This window comes from Chiloscyllium plagiosum, unplaced genomic scaffold, assembly GCF_037043375.1.
Source record: "Chiloscyllium plagiosum isolate Xiang-an unplaced genomic scaffold, Cpla_swu_hap1 HiC_scaffold_27, whole genome shotgun sequence".
NCBI lineage: Eukaryota > Metazoa > Chordata > Chondrichthyes > Orectolobiformes > Hemiscylliidae > Chiloscyllium > Chiloscyllium plagiosum.
The window spans coordinates 51674394-51700340 of record NW_028270165.1 but is presented as its reverse complement, the minus strand read 5'-3'; the positions used below and the strand labels follow the sequence as shown (position 1 = coordinate 51700340).

The window sequence follows — 25947 nt, the reverse complement described above, 5'->3', positions numbered from 1 at the left end:
GGGGGGGAGGTTGGTGAATGTATGTGTCTGAGAGGGGTATGGATAAAAGCAAGGGGTTGCATCTTGGTAAAACAAACAAAGCAGCACTTGTACAATTAATGGGAGGGCCCTGGGTCTTGACGTAGAACACAGATACCTGGGGGTTTCAGCACATAATTCTTTGAAAGTTACACCACTGGTAGACAGGGTGGTTAAGAAGGCGCTTAGCACATTTGCCTTCATGCTTTGGACTTTCTCACAAATATGGTGCACCAAAAGACAGAATTTTTATAAGACATGGCAGCCCTTTTTGAATTATCTGGAAGCAGATTTGTCTGCCATTTTAATTAGGGCCTTTGTGTAGCCATGTTGGTTTGGTTTAGTGAACTCTATGCCCTGACAGGAAGAATTTCAAACAAATGTTGGGGTAATATTGATGCTCTTGAAGATTGAGAGCTACAGTCTTATTGCACATTATTTATTGATCTGTAGTGAGTATAGTTTTGATATGTTTTGTGTAGTAGTTGGTTTACTGTTATTGTTGTTAGAATGTTATTTTCATATTTTTATAGCTTTATCATTCAGAAAAAGGTTGCAATAAAAGTATTAAAATGTCTAATGCTTTGTGTCTGTGACATTGTTATCAGTCAAGGATAGTTTCCCTATCACCACCAAGCCCCTGAATCAGTATCTAATTAAGGAAACTACAAACATCCATAAGTAGAGAAAACAGCAGCTGTATTTAAGAGACAGAAGATGAGGTGTTCTTTCTCCAGACGTCAGGTGGTTAGAGTTTGGCGGTGGAGGAGGGAGAGTTAAAATGATCGGCCACAGGGCAATGGAGTCATTTAATTTCAGTATCCCAGAGCTGGTCTCTAAAATGTTCTGCAAGTTGGCCTCCATTCTCCCCAATGTAGAGGAGACGAGGTAGAGAACTGGACATATTTATAAGATTTATTTATTTATAAGTTGTATAAATCTTAATCTCCCAGAGTTATTTTCTAAAAAAATTTAAATTAAATTGGGTGACTATGAAACAGTTTGTTGATCAGACTTGAATCATCACCCTCAAATGAGACAATGCCATTAATATCAGTGAACAGCTGTTTTTGTTAAAAAGCACAAGTTCTTGATTTATTTTCACATCTTACTGATATTCACATCTGCACATTCAATGTCAAACTCTGACATCAGAAATGAAATAACACCATTAATTTTGTCTTACAATAATCCAACAAACAAATTAATAACACAGTGAATACCAAGTCCGATTAATATGAAATTAAATTTGACCAAATAAAATGTAAAATCAAATGGGAGATAACAAATGGGGGAAGGGCAGAAGGTAAGAAATGCAGCAACATAGAAGGTGCTCCTCCAGGGAGTGTATTTTACCAACTACAACTGCTCAATATAAACAAACACTCTGACATGACCCTCCGGTTTTAATGTAAACCATAGCCCCATACAGTAGGTACCATTTAAATAAGTTAATAGATACAAGCCTTGAGCAAATCCAGCCTCCAGCCGGGCCCCCCGCTTCTTGGAGCTCGGACCTTCCTCCAGCTCCGGGGGGTTGTTGAGCTCCTGGGCTCCGGCCGCCGGCTCTCTCTCCTCCACCGCCGACATTTTAAATTTGTTTTCTCGTTCACCCGGTAACCGTCACCTCCCCCTTCCCGGGCCCCGGGAATTATACACAAATAAACAATAAACCCCACCGGGGACTGTCTCCTTTTCTTCACAACTTTTGTTTGAAAAGGTCCGACTTTAATTTGAAATGTATTTTAAAGGTATTTTCTGAGGTAAACGATGCCTGTCTGCCCCCCTCCCTCCGTCAGAAACCGCCCGCTGAGTCGATGAGAAAACCGCAGCCTCGTGCCGCCATCTTTGTTTTTCTTCTTCTTTCCGTCTCCTCCTTCTGTGACACGCATCATCCACGTCCCCTCCAATCAAAGCGCACCTTACACCACCTGACCAATGGCAGCTGGCATTCCGTGTCGTGTTGGTCCCACCCTCTGGAATATCTCTCTCCGATTAGTCGGTACCGACCACAAGCTTTGGGATTGGTGGGGAATTTCACAATCACGTCAGTGTATCCGCCCTTTTCATTCCCGTTCATTCATTCAACAGCAGATGACCCAATTTACTGCAACGGGCTCTGGGGCTATTAGCGGTAGTGTCACATATTCAGGGAGAAGATGTGATTTTTAACGTTATCAACCAATTCAACTGTGGCACCTCCACATCCATTCAATCAACTGAAGAGGGCTCAATTTAGTGTAAAGGGCTCTGAGGGTATAATATTTGTATCCCATGTTGAGAAAAAACCTCTCCCCATTCATTCACTAGAAGAGAGCCTATTTGCTGCAGAGGTTTTTTTTAAGGCGCAGTGGTAGTGTCCCTATCTTCGAGCCCTGAAATCCCACTGCTATGAGGATGCGTAATAACAAATTTTTTAGTCATAAGTCACATGACACCAGGTTAGAGTCCAGCAAGTTTGTTTGGAGGGGATCTTACAGAAATATATTAAATTATGAAAGAAATAGAAATAGGATGTTGCATTGGTAGGTGAGACTAAGATAAGAGCACATGGCCTCAAGATTAGAGGAAGCAGGTTTAAAACTGAACTGAGAAGAAACTTCTTCACCCAGAGGGTTGTTAATCTATGGAATTCCTTGCCCAGGGAAGTATTTGACATTACTTCAGCAATCACTAGAAGCAGTAGATAAGTTTTTGAAAAATAAAAGAATTAAGGATATGGTGAAAACGCAGGTAAGTGCAGCATAGTCCACGAAAAGATTAGTCATGATCTTGTTGAGTGGTGGAGCAGACTCGAAGGGCCGGAAGGCCGCCTCTTGCTCCTAGTTCTTATGTTGAAATCACAAGCTTTTGGAGTGTAGTCACTTCAGCAGATGAAGTCATGAAAAAACAAGTGCAGGAAAGAGAATTTAGATAAATGAAAGACAGAGCATCTCAACGGTCAATTACTTACTCCCATTCCTATTTCTGATTATCTTACTACACAGCAAGTTGTGTGTTTTCCAAACATTAATTTTATTTCCATTGTTTAAAATCAAATATTTAAGATGAACAGTTTGTTTTTCGTCACTTGGACACACTGTGAATATCATAAACCCTCTCATGAGATATCATAGGAACAATTCATAAACTAGATTTGTCACTGAGTCAAGGAGATATAGAAAGGAGAAAAAATCCCAACATGTGCAGGATGCTAACGAAAAGTTAGCAACCTGAAATGGTAACAGGAGCAAGTGAACAGCCCCAATCAGGAAACTCAGATTAGATTAGATGACATTACAGTGTGGAAACAGGCCCTTCGGCCCAACAAGTCCACACCGCCCTGCCGAAGCGCAACCCACCGATACCCCTACATTTACCCCTTACCTAACACTACGGGCAATTTAGCATGGCCAATTCACCTGACCTGCACATCTTTGGACTGTGGGAGGAAACCGGAGCACCCGGAGGAAACCAACATGGGGAGAACGTGCAAACTCCACACAGTCAGTCGCCTGAGGCGGGAATTGAACCCGGGTCTCTAGCGCTGTGAGGCAGCAGTGCTAACCACTGTGCCACCCACTACAGTACCTTGTACTATTCTTCACTGAACACTGCAATTGCTTTCCTTTTCAGTTTAATGATCCATAATTGAATCTGACTCCAACACACTCTCTGGCAGACAGTTCCAGAGGTCAAAGTAATTTCAATCATTAACAAAGTAAGTTTTGGATCCATCCCAAAGACAATTCCGATGGACTTTTGCTTCCAAACATTTACAGTAAGTTCTTGGTATGGACACATTTCCAACTTAGTAGGTTTATTCCAGTTTTATAACATATTGGGGTGTGTTTTAAAAAATTCTCAAGGTCAGGTTCGTAGGAGAGTAGTCTGACACAGAACAAACGACCAAGAGGCGAGTCTGCTAGAATATGAGCATTTTATTCCCTGCAGCGTCGCCACAACCAGGTCTCATACTTACAACGGGTCTGGCTTATACTCACTCTACATGTTACCGGAACTGGGAGCCGTCAGTTCTCGTAGAGCAGTTGCCAACAACCCACGCTCGGCGGTTAAACGTAACCCCGGAGCAGACTCACCGAACTGGAGACTTTTCCAGCTGATATACTCTTTTCCAGATATAAACATTCATGTGAACAGCAGAGCAAGGCTAAAAAACACATTACATTCTGGTTACATACAGATAAGAAGATTCACACGGGGAGGTGTGTAATAAGATTCACACGGGACTAAGCAACACCTCCATTCCGGTTAGATTCACACATGTATTGGGACATAATTTTTAACCGTTTCACCACATTCCACTGCTTGGCCCAATACATGTGTTACATTATGATTCACACATGTATTGGGACATAATTTTACACCACAGGGTGGCACACTGCTTAGCATTGCTACCTCACAGCATAAGGGACCCAGGTTCAATTCCAGCCTCAGGTAACTGTCTGTGTGGAGTTTGCACGTTTTCCCTGTCTGCACAGGTTTCCTTCCACTGTCCAAAGAGGGGCTTCGGTACATCTGTGTGGACCTCCTCCTGTTAACTGAGGGCAATGGGGCACTGTGAGGATCAACAGATCAGACAGTCAGTCAGCAACTTCTCTCCGGGAGACTTGTCTCAAGAAAGGCAGCGGTTTCTTATCTCATCCATTCTCCTACCCTCCACAAACTCCACACCGACAGTCGCCCCAAGGGTGGAATTGATCCTTGGTTCCTAGTGCCATGAGGCAGTGCTAATCACTGAGTCACAATGCCACCCCTGAGCCGTGAGGTTGCAGTCCAATGGAAAACAAATACAGTGCACCAACTCTCCCACTGCACCCACTGTCAGGAGAATCAGTCCTGGGGGGGACTCATGGCAATGTCAGCGGTGGAATCTGATTGTTGTGAGTGCTGGTGCCCCCGCTGGTGCTTCCGCAAGTTGCGGGAAAATGTAAACCTCTTCCCGCACTCAGGGCAGCTGAAGGGCCTTTCCCCGGTGTGGACTCGCTGGTGCTTCAGCAGGGCAGAGGAATCACTGAAGGCCTTCCTGCACTCGGGGCAGCTGAATGGCCTCTCCCCCGTGTGGACCCGCCGGTGGGTCAGCAGTGTGGAGGAGCGGGTAAAGCCCTTCCCGCACTCGGGGCAGGAGAACGGCTTCTCTCCGGTGTGGACGCGCTGGTGCCGAAGCAGGGCAGAGGAACTGCTGAAGGCCTTCCCGCACTCGGGACAACTGAACGGCCTCTCCCCTGTGTGGACCCGCCGGTGGGCCACGAGGTTAGAGGAAACAGCAAAACCCTTCCCGCACTCGAGGCAGGAGAACGGTCTCTCGCAGGTGTGGATCCGCTGGTGGGTCAGCAGGTTGGAGGGCTGGGTAAAGCACTTTCCGCACTGGAGGCAGGAGAAGGGCCTCTCCCCAGTGTGGACCCGCTGGTGCCTCAGCAGGTGGGAAGACCTGCTGAAGGCCATCCCACACTCGGGGCAGCTGAAGGGCTTCTCACCCGTGTGGACCCGCAGATGGGTCAGCAGAGCAGAAGAGCGGGTGAAGCCCTTCCAGCACTGCGGGCACGAGAACGGTCTTTTCCCGGTGTGGACCCACTGGTGCCTCAGCAGGATAGAGTTATCACTGAAGGCCTTCCCGCACTCAGGGCAGCTGAATGGCCTCTCCCCTCTGTGGACCTGTTGGTGCTTCAGCAGGTCCGAGGATTTGCTGAAGGCCTTCCCACACTCAGAGCAAGGGAAGGGCCTCTCCCCAGCGTGGACGCGCTGGTGGGCCAGCAGGTGGGAAGAGTAGGTGAAGCCCTTCCCACACTCAGGGCAGGAGAATGGCTTCTCCCCAGTGTGGACTCGGCGGTGGTCCAGCAGGCGGGAGGAGCAGGTAAAGCCTTTCCCGCACTCGGGGCAGGAGAATGGCCTTTCCCCGGTGTGACTTCGCCGATGAATCTCCAGGACAGATGGGGCATGGAAGCCTCTCCCGCAGTCGCAACACTTCCATGGTTTCTCCACGGTGTGGGATTCCTCTGGTTTCACCATGGCCGCAGCTACAGCCCTGTGTATGGCCCCTGCCCACAGTAAATTCCTCTTTCCTGGCCGTATAACTGTTTCAGGCTTTACACACAGTGCGCTGTAACAGTAGAGACTCTCATTCAGTCCCACTAATGCTGAAAATGGTCTGAAACAGGAACCAAAATGTTTTGCTCCTTCTCACAGAATCATAGTTCAAAATCATTGAGGTCCCGATGGATTGAGTGACTGTCAGACATCGATGTGAAAGTGGGGACTGTAGACGCTGGAGAGGAGTTGAAAAGTGCCGTGCTGGAACAGCACAGCAGGTCAGGCAGCATCCAAACAGCAGGAGAATCAACGGTTCAGGCATAGGCCCTTCATCTGTTGATTTTTAAACTTCAGTCTTCAGATCTTCAAATACTCTAGAAAAAAAGAGATTCCAAAAGTCATCACGGTCAGTCCAGGGTAGAAATTCAGAACAAGCTACTCCACTTTCTGCAGAACATTTTTTTCTTTTGCTGTTCCACAAAATTGAAAGCATCCCACACTCTCTCTCTTCCTCTATTCTCACTCCCTCAAATTAATTCTCCTGAAGGTGCTGATTCAGGATCTGACAGGGACAGAAAAAGCAAAAACGTCAGGACTGACACCTTCGAATTTTGGATAACACCACGTGAAAATTAATATCTTTCAGGATATTGGGATATTGCTGAGAGTGAGCAAGTCTGATTTTGGGAAGCAAAACAAGTGTAAATTCAGGTTGAACCTGCAATACAGCTTCTTGATAAAGAACCAGACATGAAGTGGTTATCGTCCCTGTGGTGGGTGGGGGGGGTGGTGGTGGTGGTGGTGGTGGTGGTAGGTGGTGGGTGGAATGAGACATCAAGGCATTGACACAGACAACCCGAGAGAAACTAAATATACAGACATGGCAAATGTTAGTGGCAAGCCAGAGTCAGATCTACAGCACAGAAACAGCCCCTTCGGTCCAACCAGATATCCTAGCCTAATCTAGTCCCATTTGCCAGCACTTGGCCCATATCCCTCTAAAGCTTTCCTATTCATATACCTATCCAGATGCCTTTTAAATGTCATAGCTGTATCAACATCCACCACTTCCTCTGAAGCTCATTCCTTACACACACCACCCTCTGCATGAAAAGGTTACTCCTTCGGACCCTTTTAAATCTTGCCCTCCTCCACCCTAAACCTTTTACCCTCTAGTTTTGGACTCTCTCACCCAGGGAAATGTCCTTGTCTATTTACCCTATCCATGCCTCTCATGATTTTATTAATGACTCTCAGTCACCCCTCAGCCTCTGATGCACGAGGAAAAACAGACCAGCCCATTCAGCTCAAACCCTGGCAACATCCTTTTAAATGCGTTCTGAACCCTTTCAAGTTTCACAACATCATTCTGATAGGAGCAGACCAGAATTGCACACAATATTCCAAAAGTGGTCTACCCAATGTCCTATCAGCCACAACACAACTTCCCAATTCTTATCTGCAGTCAGAGGAAAGTTTTCAAAACCCAGAAAAGACAGCCAGGAAAGAATGCAGGGACAAACCAAATTTGAGGGTCAGCTTGGAAGCCTCAATGAGAAATCGGCGGACTGGGTTTATTGGTTTTCCGTTCTTGAGTACGTATACTTATTTCTCTTCTGCTCTTCGCAGTTCCTCTGTGCTGCAATGTGTGGTGGCTCGTTGAAATAATCTCCTGATGCAGCTTCGTTTGTGGGGGTTGGGATGATTGCTTCTGTAGTTCGGTATTTGGTCCGTGTGTATTGTTTCTTGTAGACGCTAGTGTGAAGTTCCCCTTGACTGTTCGCTCTACTGTGACATCCAGGAAAGGCAGTTTGTTGTTGTTCTCCTCCTCTTCAAACCAGGAGCCCCCCTCAGGCCCATAGTCTCACTACCTGGAACACCAATATACAGACTAGTCAAAGACCTCCAGTGAAGACTAAAAAACTGAGTAGAAGATTCATGCCACTCCATTCACTCCACCCAAGAATTCCTGAACATCAAAGACACTAAGATAGAAGAGGATGAAATAATGCTGTCCTTTGACATAACAGCCCCGTTCACATCCATTAACATCAACGTGGCCAAAGAAACACTGACTACACTACAAGAACCACCAAAGACACAAACACCAAACAGCACCAACTTCATCAGCAAAGATAACATTGTCAAGCTTGTGGAACCGTATCTTATCACCCACTTCACATTCAATAACAAGCCCTACAAACAAATCAACAGAACACCCATGAGACCACCAATATCAAGGTTCCTAGCAGAAGCAATAATGCCGTGACTCGAACAAACAGCCCTCCCAACGCTCCAACCCAAATTTTGGGTCCGCCACAGTGATGACACCTGTCATCACAAAATGAAACAAATTAGAGGAAACCTACAACACCATCAACAATATCCTTACTGGCATAAAATTCACAAAAGAGAACAACAAAGTGCCATTCCTTGATGTCAGTAGAGCGAACAGTCAATAGGGAACTTCAGACTAACGTCTACAGGAAAACAACATACACAGACCCAAGTACCTAATGCAGAAGCAAATCATCCCAAACACATCTGCATCAGGACACTATTTCAACGAGCCACTACACACTGCACCATCCAGAAACTACGAAGAGCAGAAGATAAATACTTATACAACATATTCAAGAAGAACGGTACCCAATAAACCCTGTCCGCTGATTTCTCAACAACAAACTCAAAGCAGACACATGCGCAGAAACCCTAGCCACATTACCTTACATCAAAGACATCTGTGAAATGATGTCCAGACAACTCAAACCTCTCCACATCATGGTAGCCCACAAATCTACCAACACACTTAAGCAGCAGCTAATGAACCTGAAAAAACAAATGTTATTTACAAATTACCATGCAAGGAAGTATAGACATGGACTCTGCCCCCATAGTTCTCGGTGGCAAGAAATGCTGGGATGAGATAAGGAAGATTTTTTTCAGTCAGAAAGAGGTGACTCTGTGGAACTCATTGCCACTGAAATGAGGAAAGTAACTGAGTGCTTTTAAAACAGATAAAGATAGGCTCTTGATTAGTAAGGAAATCAAGGGTTACAGGGAGGATGCAGGAGAATGGGGTTGAGACACATTGGCCATGATCGAATGGTGGAGCAGACTGATTCTGCTTCTGTATCTTATGGATCAGTAACCACAAAGATCTGACTTAATTTTCACTACTTTTACTGTGTTCCTGTCGTATTTATGGCAAGCATGTGGCAATACGTTGTAGATTTCTCAAGCTAGATCTTCTATTTCATATCAAATATTGATAATTGGAGCTAATATTAGAGAGAGTAAAGGTGCTTATTTCTTGGATAAATAAACCTGTCATGCATTTTAAGCTTAAACCTTGCATACTTGCGAAATTAGAGTTGCCATTTTGCCCGCTGTCATCAAATCTCCAATAATACTTTTACTTGATAACCCATTTTGGGAAATAATAAACATAACTGAGGTTTCGTGTTTTATGCAAGCACTTTAAGCTTTTGATATAATGATTTTAAGCCATCTACACAGAGTGTGATTGAATTTCTAAACTTAAGTAACAGCCTTAAAGTATTGTTATTTGTGTCACCCACAACTGTAATTAATGTAAATATTGAATTAAACTTATTGAAAAGAACATACTTGCTGAATTAGAGTCAGCATTGTTTTCAATGCTTTGTCCATTATTCCCTTTCACCTCATTACCTATTTTAGAGAAAGAAAAATATTGCATATGTTTGAACATTTACTTTTTTTGGCAATATTATAAAATGAAGAAAGCAGTTCAGTCAACTTCAATCTTCATCCGGTCACTTTTTAGAAAAGGTTTTGAGCACAGTTATAAAATAATAATGCAAGGTTACCTAATTTGCAGCATTGCTTGAGACAGATTTAATAGTACAAGAAGTTATGATCTCCATTCAGTAATGTCTTGATTTGAACATAGTTTAAGTTAAGCGAAGGGTGTTCAGGAATTGAAGTCATTGTGAAAATGTTACCAGGGAAAACATTGGATAAAAAAAAATTCTGGTTTGAGTTTCTTCTTTGGGTATAAACAGATACTGGATCCAAGTGTCCTCCCAATCTTCTTAAGATATCCCACAAAATAAACACAATGCAACCTAAATAAATCAGGCCCAAAAGAAATTCAGAACCCACACTAATATATGGCAAGGAGGAAAGTTTTAGACTACAGGGCAATAAAGATGGGTTGGTCAGATGGGCAGAACATTGACAGATGGAGTTCAATCTTGAAAAGATTGAGATGATACATTTCAGGAGGATCAACAGGCAAGGGAGTACATGATGAATCACAAGAATTTAGAATGTACTGAAGATCAGAGAAAGGTATATGTGTTCATAGATTCTTGAAGGCAACAAGACATGTGGATGAAATGGTTAAGGCGGCATATGAAACACTTGCCCTTAATAGTTAAGGCATTAAACATGAGACCAGGAGATCATGATGGAACTGTACAAGACATTTGTTGGGCCACAGCTGGAGTAGTGGATCTGGTCGTCACATTATTAGAAGGATTTGATGGCACTAGAAAGGGTGCAGAAGGGAATACTAACCCAGGGTGGTGCATGTTGGTGGGTTTCAGCTATGAGAGTGATTAGATCGGCTGAGGGTATTTTCCTTAGAGCAGAGAAGGATGGGTGAGGACCTGTTTGTACAGATAAGACACTTAGGGTCGAGATAGGAAGAAACTTTTCCCCTTGGTGGACGGCTTCAGCAATTAGGGGGCATAGATTTAAGGAAAGAGATAGGACATTTTAATGGAATTTAAGGAACAATATCACCTAGAATGTGCTGGAGATGGATGAATTTACTTATGGGAAGAATTGGTTTGTTTGAAGGGATGGATATAATGAAATAAAACTAGTTCAGAAGATCATTATAATGTGCTAAGAAAAAGAACTGGAGGTAGACCTCCAATAGTGGAAACAATCTAAAGAAGTTTCATTGTCCCATCTGAGAAAAACAATTCTGCTAAACTTCTCAAACGAACCCGAACATGTGTCAGAACTTGTTTGTTTAAAATCAATTGAATCTATTCCAAGTATTTAGGAAAATGAGAATCATCTTTAATCCTGACCCTATTGGCTGCAACCAAAAGTGATAGGAAGCTTTTTCAGTTTCATTGAAATGGAGCTGTCAGAGATATTGGCTCATTAGAAGAACAGAAGAGGGTTGTTTGAGCTTATTGAGCAGTTTGTAGACTCAAACAAGGATCCAGAAAACAATTTTCTGTGGCACAGAAGCAAGGACAATTAACAAGGATTGATGTTGCTACTGTGTGTTCAAGTGTCTCAGTCTTCAAAGTTCTAGATAAGTTAAACCTCTGAAAAATTGAAGGTGTCAAAGGAAGATCAGTAGGGAATCAAGGGTTTTGGGGAAAAGGCAGGAAAATTGAATTGAGGGTTATCAGATCAGTCATGATCTCACTGAATGGTGGAGCAGAATGGCCAATACTGCTATTTCTTGCGGTAAATCGATCTGGGTGTGAATAAATGCTTTTGTGTGATTTTTCTTTGTAGTCAGCAACATTTTGTATTCGGAAGAAATTGGCTTTTGTGTTTGATCTCAAATAACGCTGGAGGCTCCACTGAGGGTTGTTTAGCAACTGAGGTTATATATCATCAAGTTAAATCAAAATAAGCAGCAAAATATATGGTAAAAGTGTAGGTGTGACTGCTGAAGGCCAAATAAAACATTTTCTGTCGCAAAAATGTCTTTACTCCATAATGTTTCGTTTTACATGCAGTCAGCGACAACCAATCAAGGTGTCGCAGAGTAAAGTTCGGTCTCACCAAGACAGCTGACATGTCCGTATAATACTGTTGTAGCGCTCTTTAACCACAGGGTATATACTAGTGATTCATTTATTTTGCACTTTCCCCAACATCCCAAATTAGGTTGAGGTTTGTTCCAGCATCCTGATGGGAAGCCCGATGTAACGTGCTCAGATTCTGCTGCAGTAGTGTGATGTGTTAAATTCCCAATTATTTTTTAAAAAGAGTGAAAGGCAGTGGTTGCATGTGTTGACAGCACAGGTATTATTTATATTGGCTTTGAGATAGGGAACAACCATCACCTCCCAAATTGTGTTTTGTTTGCACAGCAACTTTGAGTATGAAAAGCATTCTATTTTTAGACGGCCTAAATGCATACACCGTTTCTTATCAGCGTACCTTAAAATCAACATTAAAAAGCACAAACAATTCATTTTCACTGTAAATTACATACTTTAAAATCAAATATTGCAAGACATACAAACACACCAAGAAGTCAAAATTTGTGAAGAAAGCACATCTTTTCTGACAGTTCAGACAGGGAAAATCTTTGTTCTTGTGGTGGTCAGTGGAGACTTACTCGATCAAATATTAACTACCAGTGTATCTCACATAGATGCTGTATAAATCAAGATCTTATTGATCACTGTTGACAAAATTAAACCTATTGACCTGACTCTTTACAAAATAAGAACAGATTTTAGTACATAACATTTTCCCATAATACAGACATTTTCAGTAGTGCAGTTATGTGAAAAGAAACCTGCGTTGTTAATTTAGTTTGTTGCTCCATTTCATAAATGTTGTTTTCATTTATTTTGAAAAATCAACCCTTCCACTCTTTCTAAAGGTACATGATACTTTAACTTTTTTTTCTTTGCCAATTTTCTTTCACCAACAAAAGCATTCACTTTTTTGGCATTGGGTGGGGGAGCTCTGCCAGCTGCCAATTTCTTGCTGAAATTGTTTCACTTGACATCAGTCTTGCCAATAAATGACAGCAATAGCAGCAGCTAATACTGATGGTCACACTTCAACAAAAGTATACCAAGGTGCTTCATATTATGTATCACCCAAGCTGGATAAATGTGAGGATCTCCATCTCGGCCTTTCCCCTCGGCTGAGGTGTGGTGACCCTCAAGATAAACCACCACCAGCCATCTCTAATGAGAAAGAACAGTCTAATCCTCTGGGAAGACTGTGATGAATGTGTTTAAAGTTGAAAGACTGTTGAAATATAAGGGGGCGGCACGGTGGCTCAGTGGTTAGCACTGCTGCCTCACAGCACCAGGGACCCGGGTTCAATCCCATCCTGGGGCGACTGTCTGTGTGGAGTGTGCACAATCTCCCAGTGTCTGTGTTGGTTCCCTCCGGGTGCTCCGGTTTCCTCCCACAATCCAAAGATACGCAGGCTAGGTGAATTGGCCATGCTAAAATTGCCCATAGTGGTACATAAGTCAGGGGTAATTGTAGAGGAATGGGCTTGGCTGGCATACTCTCTACAGGGTCGGTATGGAGCTGTTGGGCCGAAGGGCATATTCCCACACATAGGGATTCTATGACTGTAACAAACACTACATCTGACAAACAGGTATAAAACTAGCCACCAGGATATATGAACATCAACTAGCCACAAAAACTGTTGATCCACAAAAACACATGATCCACTATCACTAGTATCTTTACATACAGACAAAGGAGGACACCATGTTGACTGGGACCATACATCCATCCTATGACAAGCTACCATCCAATAAGCCAACCAGAAACACACACAAGAATTCCTTGGAACATGTCATTCCAACTGGAAATCTATTGATTTGGACCCCATCTACCATGCTCTGAGAAAAAGAACAGAAATGATATCACCATCCTAAAACCAAAAGACATAAATAGAAAGCAGGACTTAATACCAGCGCTTAACTCGACTCACTGATGATGTTACCCAGTATGGTGATGAAACATCTGAAAATGACCTTCCAGCTCAGCGAGCAAACTTACATCCAGAATGATAAAATTCTGGTTGACACAAAGGCTGCCACAAAGTTGGAATTCTCTCCCAGAAATGACAGTTGATGGTGCCCTCACCAAGATGGATGCTCACGCTCCCCGCCCCAAGACAACATGCGTCTTACCCTCACGAATATGGCGACTGGTTGCCCCCAGAGGTCCTTCCCCAAACAAAGTAAAACACTGGGCCTGTGGAGCTTTTATTCACGGCCTCAGACCTCCCCTAGGAGTTTAGAAACTCCCCAGTCTCCCTCCTCCCGCGGTTTCCAATCCTCCCCTGTCTCACCTGTCTCCTCTCGGTAAAAGCAATGACTGCAGATGCTGGAAACCAGAGTCTAGATTAGAGTGGTGCTGGAAAAGCACAGCAGTTCAGGCAGCAGAGGAGCAGTAAAATTGACATTTCGGGCAAAAGCCCTTCATCAGGAATACAGGCAGAGATCCTGAAGGGTTGGGGTGGGGAGAAAGTAACAGAGTACAATAGGTGAGTGGGGGTGGGAAGAAGGTGATAGCTCTGGGGGGAGGGGGTGGTGGAGTGTATAGGTGGAAAAGAAGATAGGCAGGTAGGACAAGTCATGGGGACAGTGCTGAGCTGGAAGTTTGGAAGTGGGGTGAGGTGGAGGAAGGGGAAATGAGGAAATTGTTGAAGTCCACATTGATGCCCTGGGGTTGAAGTGTTCCGAGGCGGAAGATGAGGCGTTCTTCCTTCAGGTGTCTGGTGGTGAAGGAGGCCCAGGACCTCCATGTCTTCGGCAGAGTGCGAGTGGGAGTTGAAATGTTGGGCCACAGGGCGGTGTGGTTGATTGATTAGATTAGATTACTTAGTGTGGAAACAGGCCCTTCGGCCCAACGAGTCCACACCGCCCCGCCGAAGCGCAACCCACCCATACCCCTACATCTACCCCTTACCTAACACTACAGGCAATTTAGTATGGCCAATTCACCTGACCCTGCACATCTTTAGGACTGTGGGAGGAAACCGGAGCACCCGGAGGAAACCCACGCAGACACGGGGAGAATGTGCAAACTCCACACAGTCAGTCGCCTAAGGCGGGAATTGAACCCGGGTCTCTGGCGCTATGAGGCAGCAGTGCTAACCACTGTGCCACCGTGCCGCCCACTGGTGCGGGTGTCCCAGAGGTGTTCCCTAAAGCGCTCTGCTAGGAGACGTCCAGTCTCCCCAATGTGCAGGAGACCACATCTGGAGCAACGAATACAATAAATAATATTGGTGGATGTGCAGGTAAAACTTTGATGGGTGTGGAAGGCTCCTTTAGGGCTTTGGATGGGAGGTGTGTGCACAGGTTTTGCAATTCCTGCGGTGGCAGGGGAAGGTGCCAGGATGGGAGGGTGGGTTGTAGGGGGGGCATGGACCTGACCAGGTAGTCACAGAGGGAACAGTCTTTGCGGAAGGTGGAAAGGGATGGGGAGGGAAATAGATCCCTGGTGGTGGGGTCTGTTTGGAGGTGGCGGAAATGTTGGCGGATGATTTGGTTTATGCGAAGGTTGGTAGGGTGGAAGGTGAGTACCAGGGGCGTTCTGTCCTTGATACGGTTGGAGGGGCAGGGTCTGAGGGCGGAGGTGCGGGATGTGGACAAGATGCGTTGGAGGACATCTTTAACCACGTGGGAAGGGAAATTGCGGTATCTTAAGGAGGCCGCCATCTGGTGTGTTCTGGGGTGGAACTGGTCCTCCTCGGAGCAGATACGGCAGAGGCGAAGGAATTGGGAATACAGGATGGCATTTTTGCAGGAGGTAGGGTGGGAAGAGGTGTAATCCAGGTAGCTGTGGGAGTCAGTAGATTTATAAAATGCTGGTATCAAGTCGGTCATTATTAATGGAGATGGAGAGGGAGGTGTCAGATGGTCCAGGTAAATTTAAGGTCAGGGTGGAATGTGGCAGTGAAGTTTGCTCAACCTCCTCGCGGGAGCACGAGATGGCACCAATGCAGTCATGAATGTAGCGGAGAAAGAGGTGGGGAGTGGTGCCAGTTTAATTACGGAAGATGGACTGTTCTACGTAGCCAACAAAGATACAGGCATAGCTGGGGCCCATACGGGTGCCCATGGCTGTCCCTTTGGTCTGGAAGAAGTGGGAGGATTCGAAGGAGAAATTGTTAAGTGTGAGGACCAGTTCAGCCAGATGAATGAGAGTGTCGGTGGAAGGGTACTGTTGGGGACGTCGGGAGAGGCAGAAACGGAGGGCTTGGAGGCCCTGGTCATGGCGGAGGGAGGTGTAGAGGGATTGGGTATCCGTGGTGAAGATGAGGCGTTGGGGGCTGGGGAAACGGAAGTCTTGGAGGAGGTGGAGGGCGTGGGTGGTGTCTCGAACGTATGTGGGGAGTTCCTGGACTCGGGGGGAATAGGACAGTGTCGAGGTAGGTACTCACTGTCCCCTCTCCCCGGGCGCTCAGGCCTGGCGACCTCTCCGGGATGTTTCCGAAACCTATTTCTGTTCTGAAGGAGGATCACTGGACCCGTGACGTTTCCTCGGATTCTCTTGACACATGCAGCCAGGGCTGCTCAGCTTTTCCAGCGGGTCCTGTTCTTGTTCCTTAAGCCACCGGCGCCATTCCTCTCCCACTCAGTAACACTGCCTTTGTCTCGCTACATGACCTACACTGCACATGCGCCAACTCACCAGGGACTGGGTGACCAGACCGTGACGTCACCCCGCGTGTAGTGGGCGCGGTTCGACGAGGCATCCAACCAATCGGAGACAATGGGGGCGGGGCCAATGTGTTCCCTGCTCCCCTCGCCAGCCACCTGAAAGGTGGGTTTGTCTTTAAGTTTTAACGTTTTTTAAAAAAATTTCAGTCTTTTTCGAAATGTTATTCCAGACCTCGAAGGCTGAAACATTGGAAAACTTGCAAACATAATCGAAGGGATACTAAAAAAACGAATAAAGATAAATTACGAAAGAAACCTAGCGCAAAATATCAAAAAGAATAGCAAAAGCTTCTGTTGGCATGCTAAAGGGATCAGAGTCGCTATGGTCCCTTGGAAAATGAAACCGGTGAGTTAATAGGAGGAACACTGAAATGGCAGAGAGCTTAGTCAATACTTTTCCTCAGTTTTCAAGCTGGAGGACAATAGTGCTATTCCTATTGGAACGGGCAAATCAGAGGTGATAGAAAGGATAGAACTTAAACAATCCACGTTGAGAGGGAAAAGGTACACAGCAAACTATTAGGATTGAGGGCAGACAAGTCCCCTGGGCCTGATGGCCTACATGCCAGGGTACTAGATAGACTTTAGTAAGGCGTTTGACAAGATTCCCCAAGGGAGACAGGTTCGCAAGGTTAGATATCATGGAATACAGGGAGAACTAGCCATTTGGATACAGAACCAGCTCACACGTAGGAAGATAGAGAAAGCGAATGCAATGTTGTCTCTTATCTCAAGAGGGTTGGAATATAAAAGCAGAGATGTACTACTAAGACTTTATAAAGCTCTGGTTAGGCCCCATTTGGAGTACTGTGTCCAGTTTTGGTCCCCACACCTCAGGAAGGACATACTGGCACTGGAACGTGTCCAGCGGAGATTCACACGGATGATCCCTGGAATGACAGGTCTAACATATGAGGAACGGCTGAGGATACTGGGATTGTATTCGTTGGAGTTTAGAAGATTGAGGGGAGACTTAATAGAGGCATACAAAATAATACATGGCTTGGAAAAGGTGGATGCTAGGAAATTGTTTCAGTTAAACGAGGAGACTAGGACCCGTGGACACAGCCTTAGAATTAGAGGGGGTCATTTCAGAACAGAAATGCGGAGACATTTCTTCAGCCAGAGAGTGGTGGGCCTGTGGAATTCATTGCCACGAAGTGCAGTGGAAGCCGGGACGCTAAATGTCTTCAAGGCCGAGATTGATAGATTCTTGCTGTCTAGAGGAATTAAGGGCTACGGGGAGAACGCTGGTAAGTGGAGCTGAAATGCGCATCAGCCATGATTGAATGGCGGAGTGGACTCGATGGGCCGAATGGCCTTACTTCCACTCCTATGTCTTATGGTCTTATGGGTGGTGGTGGAGAGTTGCTTTTCAGACTGGAGGCCTGTGACCAGTAGTATACCACAAGGATGGGTGCTGGGTCCACTACTTTTCATCATTTATATAAATGCTGTGGATGTCAATATACGAGGTATAGTTACTAAGTTTGCAGATGACACTAAAATTAGAGGTGTAGTGGACAGTGAAGATGCTTAGCTCAGAGGATAACAGGACCTTAATCAGATGGGCCAATGGGCTGAGAAGTGGCAGATGGAGTTTAATTTTTTTTTACATATGAGGCACTTCATTTTGGAAAAGCATATCAGAGGAGGACTTATACACTTAATGGTAAGATCCAAGGGAGTGTTGCTGAACAAAGAGTGCAGATTCATAGCTCCTTGAAAGTGGAGTCACAGGTAGATAGGATAACGAAGGCAGTGTTTGGAATGCTTTCCTTTATTGGTCAGAGTATCAAGTATTGAAGTTGGGAGGTGATGTTGCAGCTGTGCAGGGCACTGGTTCGACCACTTTTAGAATATTGTGTGCAGTTCTGGTCTCCTACCTGTCAGAAGTTTGTTGTGAAACTTGAAAGGGTTCAGAAAAGATTTAGAAGGACATTGCCAGGGTTGGTGGATTTGAGCTATTGGGATAAGCTGAATAGGTTGGTGCTGTTTTCCCTGGAGCGTTGGCGGCTGAGAGGCGACCTTATAGAGATTTATAAAATCATGAGGGACATTGATAGGATAAACAGACAAGGTCTTTTCCCTGAGTTGGGAGGAGTCTAGAACTTGATGGCATACATTTAGGGTGAGAGGGCAAAGAAATAAAAGGGACTTAAGGGACAACCTTTTAACGCAAAGGGTGGTGTGGGTATGGAATTAGCTGCTTGAGGAAGTCATGAAGGCTGGTATAATTACAACATTTGAATGGAATCTGGATGAAAGGGTTTAGAGGGATATGGGCCGAGTGCTAGCAAATGGGACTAGACTGTTTAGGCTAACTTGTCAACATGGATGAGTTGGAGTGTTAAAGTAGGGATTTGAGACAGCCCAGGGAATCCCTTGTGGAGTCAGACCTGTAGCCTCTCACGATTCGTCCCAGAGGTCATACTCTTTGACAGTCTGGAATAAAAAAAATTCTCTTACAGGCAGTTTAGTTTAATTTTAGTTCACCCCTTTATTTAGCAATAGCTCCACTGATACCGTTAAGCTAAACTCGCTCGGTTCTAGAAACCTAGGAGAGTAGGGGACCAACTCTTCAAGTGCCCTGGCAGGTTACTCTGATGTACTGCTACAAAGTGGTTTCCTTTACACAAAAGTTTACAAAAACATTGCATGTTCTTAATTCGTAAGGAAGAAAAGTTAATTGACAGGTCTCTGTATGCTTGACTAATCACTCCTACAGGCCCTAAGCCATTCATCAGGTGGGAAAAACATATCCAGCCGAGTTAGGTGCCTGCTAGCGAGATAAACTCCCATCATAAAGAGGTACCAGTCTGAGCTAATTGGAGAGTTCCTAACCTTGCACAGGTCACAGGTCAGATACAACTATTTTCCAAAACGGCTTCTTAGCAGGAGGGCAAACTTTTGACCATAAAATGGCTTCCTGACACATTGTGCCAGAATCTATTCAATGTTAGGCCGAGAATAATTTCTAAGCTAGGAGCAGACTCCTGCTTTTTAGGCACTGAATCATACTGTACCCGAGGCTGAGATGTTACCAAAAGGTTGCATTTAAACTGATTCATTAGTCTTCGAATTAAACATGTTCTCTTTTCAGGGTTGTGATTCAAATAAGACATAAGATCTGATTAGTTGGAATTGACAGTGGGCAGTCTGAAAGGTCTGTAGAGTGGTCTGCAAGAACAGCAAGTAAGTTAAAGCTTCGTCAACATTACCTTTTACAGAGTTCATATTTAATAACCGGTAATGGCTACTCAATACCATCATAAACTCTCAAAAATGCAATTACGTTCAATCCAACGCAGGTAATTTTTTAATGGCTTCGGGAGCCCCAGTGCTATAATGGTTCCTCTCTCTTGTCCTTTTGAACTCTCAAGTCAGGGACTTTTAACAGCAAAGGTGTTTTTCCCTCTGTTTGCATAGCTTGCAAAGGGTAATAAGAATCCATTATAATTCACAGGACCTGACTGTCAATTACAAGGCTTTTGACAGTACCAAGTTTCGTTTCGGGGTCAGAATCAAACGCTGTCATTAATTTCACAAGGGAACAGCCATGAATGTTATCACTCTGTGTCCTATTTGCACAGATTCACTGTTAAGGCAAATGTACTTAATTGCCTTAGGGTATCCTGTTATCACTTGATAATCTTCTGCATACCTTGAGTTCTCCCCTTTTACCAAGCCTCCCTGCCTGTCTATTTTCTAGTGTGCAGCAAATGTGCTCTATAATTCAATATTATATTTTAGTTTAAATGTTTAAAGACAAGTTTTATGTCTATAGACTTTCTTATTCCCTTCTTTTGTTAATTCATGACAACTACTTGGCTTATAACAATTAGTCCATTCAGTCAATTTGTATTTTCAAATAAGTCAAGTGCCTCCTCTGCTAGGTCATCGTCCAGAGGAGCAGAGTCTGAAAGATACTGGATTTCAGCATGGAAGTTCGAGGATGGAGGTAGAGGGTTAGACAAGGATCAATTAAGCAGACTCTTCTTTGGCTTAGGTGAAAAACAAATGTACAGTCCATTTCACGCATAAGCGGACGACAGTGTATATTCCTAGGATGAGACCAAGGACTATCAGTACATCCCACACGATCCATCCACACAGCAATCATAGCCAGCAAGTAAACTTCCATCCATATGAATCAGACGACAGTTGGGCAGGTATCTTCCCTGCATCTTGACCCGTTTTGTTGATCACATCTGTGTTGTCCGTAAGATCAGGACATGGTTTAGTAACAAGTTCATTTATGAGAACACAATCATGGGGAGGATCAGGCAGTTCAAGCGGTTCTTCCTGCAGGAATGTAGGGGGGTTAGTGTTAGAGCAGCATTGAAAGGAGAGAAACGGATTCAGAAGTAATGAAATCTCACAGCGACTGAGACGAACCTTAACGAGGTGTTGAGTATGTTTAGAAATCAGCAAGGATACTGCAGAATGTGAGGTACAGACTTCTACATTTTGATGTAAAGTTATATTAGAGGCAGCCACTACCATAGTATGGATGGCAGAGAGAATCTGGGTGCAGGAAGGCATACCTTGAGCAACAGGGTCAAGCTTAGTAGAAAAATAGGCAATAGGGCGCCAAGAGGAGCCATGTTGCTGGGTGAGAACAGCTGAAGCACAGGTATCAAGGATGGCAACATAAAGATGAAAGTGGCAGTCATACAAACGTCGGCCTAGCATGGGTGCTGAAGAGAGGGTAGTTTTAAGCTCCGTAAAGACTTGTAGTTGTTATGGGGTGAGTTCATACCGTTAAGGCTCACTAATCGAGGACGGGGAGATCATTTTTGATCAGAAGGGCACAATTAGGAATCCATTGTCGGCAATAATTGATGAGGTCGAGAAACTACCGTATCTGTTTGGAGGGGCAATACAAAGAATAGGATCAATACGTTCACGTGTCAAGCACCGATCGAATTCAGAAATGAGAGTACCTAGGAACTTAACTTCTTTCTGATTAGTCTTAACTTTGCTGGGGGGTACAATATAGCCACATTGATGTGGATGGTTGAGAAAGGTAGTGGAGTCAGTGTGATTGGACACTTTGTCAGGGCTAGCGAGGGGGTAATCGATGTATTGAACTAGGGTAATGTCTCCAGGAAATTCAAATAATTCAAGCTGGGCGTGAAGAGTCTCTGAAAAGGGTGTTGGCGACTGAATAAACCCTTGAGGTCGGCAAGTCCACATATATTGGTGGCCCTTAAAAAAAGGCAAAAATGTATTGGGCTATTGGATGCAAAGGAAGACAAAAGAATGCATGTTGGAGGTCAACGATAGTGAAGAGCTTGGCATCAACTGGTACTTGGCTGAGGATAGTAGCAGGAATAGCAACTGGAGGATTATGAGCCTCAATGATTTTATTTACTTCACGAAGGTCGTGAACGACATTCAGGACATCCCGGTTTAGGGATCGGAAAGATAGGTGTATTGACAGAAGAATGGCATGGGACTAGAAGGCCTTGCTGTAGAAATGAATCAATGACAGGTTGAATGCCAGCTTCACCTTTTGGTTTCAGGGGGTATTGAGGTATAGACAGGAAGACAGAATTAAGTTTGTTCAGAATGGAGATGGGTGGGACCTTAGCAAGGCCCACTTGTGTTTTAGAGTCCACCCAGACTCCAGGGTATACTGCGTCCTGCGGGTGAGGGTGTGCATGATGATGATGAAGACTGCCATAAATCGACTAAGGCTGTGCATAAAATAGGATTGATCCTTGAGTGAGCAGCTGAATTTCACGGCAAGTTTGGTGTCAAAACCTACTTCTTAGGCTTTGTGTTCTGGGTTCAAGAGAGTGGTGACACAGGGGAAAATGAGAGGGCCAGTTTTCCAGCTATGAAGAGGAACTGACATGAAAAGAACGCCACCAGCTAGTGATCTGATCTCACCAATCACCCAAGCGTGCCGAGTAGTGCCCAGTGAGGGATTATAGTATGTGTTCAAGCCTGAGATCATTCCCGGATGAGTCATAAGCTAAAGTAATGTGGGGGTGAGGGACGTTATGTAAAATAGGATCGAAAGCATAAGGATCCAAATCAAATGACCACCATCGAGGAGGCTTTGGTTTTGATGCATTGAACAAAATGAAGTGGATCCTGAATCAGGATACCATCATCATGACATTCAATAGTAATATTTAGAGGACAGAGGAGATCTCTAGCGAGTAGAGGGATACGTAATCCATTAGTAACAACAAAGCAAAAAGGGAGCATGGCACAATTTTTCCACACCACTGTCAGATGGACAGCGTATGCATGTTTTTTTAGAGGAACCATCAAAACATTGCAGAATTTCATCGTCGTCCGAGTTTTGAAAATCAAAAGCATTAGCAAGATGGACGGGAAGTGATGAAACAGTGGCTCCTGTGTCAAACATAAATTCAATATCATGGCCATTACAGTTAAGAATTAGCATAGGTCCATCTTCTGTGCTAGCGGTAAGTATGGGAAAATTCAAAGCAGGAAGCTGCTCTCTATCCGGGAGTCAGTTTTGAAAAGGATTTTGTGCAGTAAAAGGGGCAACCTGCTGAGATCACTGGGGAGGGAGACCAGGAGATTGTCTGTTGTTTTTACTGCGGTGATGAACCAGGGACTGCTATGGAAAGGGCAGTTCTTGGACTAATGTCCTAGTTCACTGCAATTGAAACAAAGGTGTAGTTGTTGGGGGACTCTCGGGGGTCGGGGAGGCAGGGAAGAGTAATGAGAGGATGTATAGGGGCATCATGGACTGTTGGGGAAGGATACATAGGAGGACCGCAAGGTCCATTGGGATGTTGTGAATACACAGTACCATTTCTACTGAAGTGCCATACTGGACGATAGTATGAGGGTTTCATTTGCTAGCTTGACTGACCTTGCAGACGGAAAGGTCTTCTTTGAATCCTGCGTTTAAGGTTAGCCACTGCAGTTTGGGCAAGTTCTGTCTTGACCGTGCCGATGGTAGCCTTACTCTTGGGATCCTTTAGTTCTCAGAAGTAACAAACCTCTCGGCTGAATTGTGCAACCTCAGCATCTTGCCAGTGGATATTGTGTGTTTTAATAGCTTTCTGTACCTGATCAGGTAAGAGAGTCATACATAGGGCATTAAATTGGGATGATCATCCTTGTAAGGTAGTTAGTGTCACCAGAAGAAGCGCCATAGCATTCCTTAAAATGGGTAAGGAACTCCTCAGCCTCTTCGCCCGAGCTGGGTTTACATGTTAAGACTTGACCCACATCAACTTCATGATGCACTGCTTGGTGGAGACAGGTAATAATTCAATCTGATAGTTTCCACCGGGTGCCGGACTACAAGCTGGGTATGATTATTACCTTGTAAAATTTCTCAGAACTCGCCCATTTTTCAGGCAAAAAGCTGCATTCTGAGGTGAATTAGGTCTTGGGAGGCAGCATTATAAATGGTCTTAGTCCTATTAATGTAATTAACAGATCCCTCAGGATTCCTTCCATAATCTGCAGCCTTATTGATAATGCTTGAGAGTCATGAGGTTTCCATGGTTGATAAAGATCCATAAATTGGGCTTGTCCCGGATTCAGAGCCTGTGGGTTTGGAACCTCTTCTATTCGGGAAATTTCTTTTTGGCCCTCCCACATCAGGGTGAGTGCAAGGTCTGATATTAAGGTCCCGAGACTTTGATTGCAAATCACCGGTGTCTTCGGGACTTATTAGTTTAGGGGCAGTGGAAATCAAAAGGAGTCTGTTCAGTGTTCCTTCCAAGTTTTAATTTTAATTGACTCCTAGTACAGTAGGCACCGGGTTTGTGGTAAGCCGAATTTTTCCTCGGCAGAACTGCTGGGGAAAGGTCATGAGCCTTGGCACGTTCGTCATCAGAGTAAGGGGGGAGGGTTCAGCCAGGGAACCGGAGGTGGTCAGCTGACAGAATTAGAGGCATAAAATATTTCCTCCTCCGAATCAGTATCCCCCCACCATCTACAAAAGGATCAGGATTCTTTAGTAATGGGTCTTTGGAAGAGGGGAGGGTGGGGTACAAGGAACAGTCCTTGTGAGCTTCGTCCTGCGCAGCTGCAATTGCAGTCTGTTGTTTATTCACCAGTTTCCTTTTTCTTTGGTGCCCTTGACGTTTCAACGTAGATTCTGAATCTTCGCGTTTTTGTAATTTTCTCCCTTGCCTATTCCAATTCTACTTCTAAATCATGTGCTTCACATTTACGTTTTAGTTCTGTCCAATTTAGTTCACATCCTTCCTCAGTTAATGGACTAACTCCCCTTTTAATACAGTTTTGTCTCCATGATGATTGAATGGATTTTTCCCATTTTTTCCCCCGAGCTACCCTTTCCTACTCTGATAAGACTTCTTTCTGCTTACTTCCCTTTCTTTTTTCCCAAATCCCTTGTTCAATTTTAGTGAATAGAGTTAAATCATGTGTGCCTTCTAGAGACCAATCCTTATTCTGTTGAGCAGCTGCAGCTGATATCCTCCTTAATTGTTTCTCATAATTAAGGATACAGACTTGTTATTTCTGTTAGGGGACATTTGTCTTCAATCTTATCTAGGGGCACACTCATAGTTATCCTACTTACTTTAAATCTTCACAAAACCACTGATCAACAAGGGCTCCAACCCCACAAAATACAAATGCAAACATTCATTCATCAACAACCAAACCAAATCTCACAGGATTAAACTTTCTGCAAGCTGCAGGGAATCAGTGCTGAGTCTCTGTTTGTCTCACATGTACACTCTCTCGTACATACACATGAACATTTTAAGAGAAATGAGGCACTCACATTCCAGATATCTCATAAATCCTGGATGTGGCACATAGTTGCTTAACCAAGTATGCAAGAATTGTATCACTGGCCAGCTTTATTTTTTATATATAAATGACAAAAGCAGCAGCCACCCTCTATATTTCATAAATGAAGAACACCCAACAGAACAAAACCATAACTAACAAACAACAAACAGCAAAGCAAGACAAGCCAAGTTGAACAGATACAACAGAGAAGATAATCTCGACTTAAAACTTTCACTAATCAACAACCCGACAATGAACAACAAGACTAATGATTTCTGCAAAACATTCTCAACATTGTAAAATTCTGACAGTTTCTGTTTTTAGTCCTATTTAAACGATCTCATTTAGGGTTCCGTCAGGGTACCGAGAGAGTGAAATGGGGGAAACACCACACAGATGTAGACAGAGAGTAATCAAGGTACAATTTTACCTTGTGGGCCCATTGGTCTTGAGTCCAACCCTTCGATGGAACTCCTCTTTTCCAGTTTCACTCAAATGTAGCCCTTGTTGGAACCCTGCTTGCAGCGCCAAATTGAGACAGCCCAGGGAGTCCCTTGTGGACTCAGACCTGTCAGCCTATCTTGGTTCATCCCGGAGATCGTACTCTTTGGAAGTCTGGAATAAAAATAAAACTCTTACAGACAGTTTAGTTTAATTTTAAATTATCCTC

The 25947-nt window shown here is 44.3% G+C and overlaps 1 protein-coding gene across 10 annotated transcripts in view; it reads right to left on the bottom strand.

The window, feature by feature from the left end:
* LOC148144037 (uncharacterized) overlaps positions 1-25947 on the bottom strand; it is a 142232-nt gene that overhangs the window by 92064 nt on the left and 24221 nt on the right. For 3 of the 10 annotated variants that reach the window (XM_087974560.1, XM_087974558.1, XM_087974562.1), the window contains exons 2-4: positions 25708-25892; positions 9679-9741; positions 854-6422 (exon numbers count right to left, since the gene is read on the bottom strand). In XM_087974560.1, the coding sequence (XP_087830686.1) occupies positions 4852-6027 (1176 nt within the window). In that variant the 5' untranslated portion in view covers positions 6028-6422; positions 9679-9741; positions 25708-25892 and the 3' untranslated portion in view covers positions 854-4851. Of the gene's footprint in view, positions 1-853; positions 6423-9678; positions 9742-14128; positions 14283-16228; positions 16452-23370; positions 23570-25707; positions 25893-25947 lie in introns of those variants that run through there. The other 7 variants (XM_087974557.1, XM_087974561.1, XM_087974566.1 and 4 more) reach the window with 7 other exon arrangements.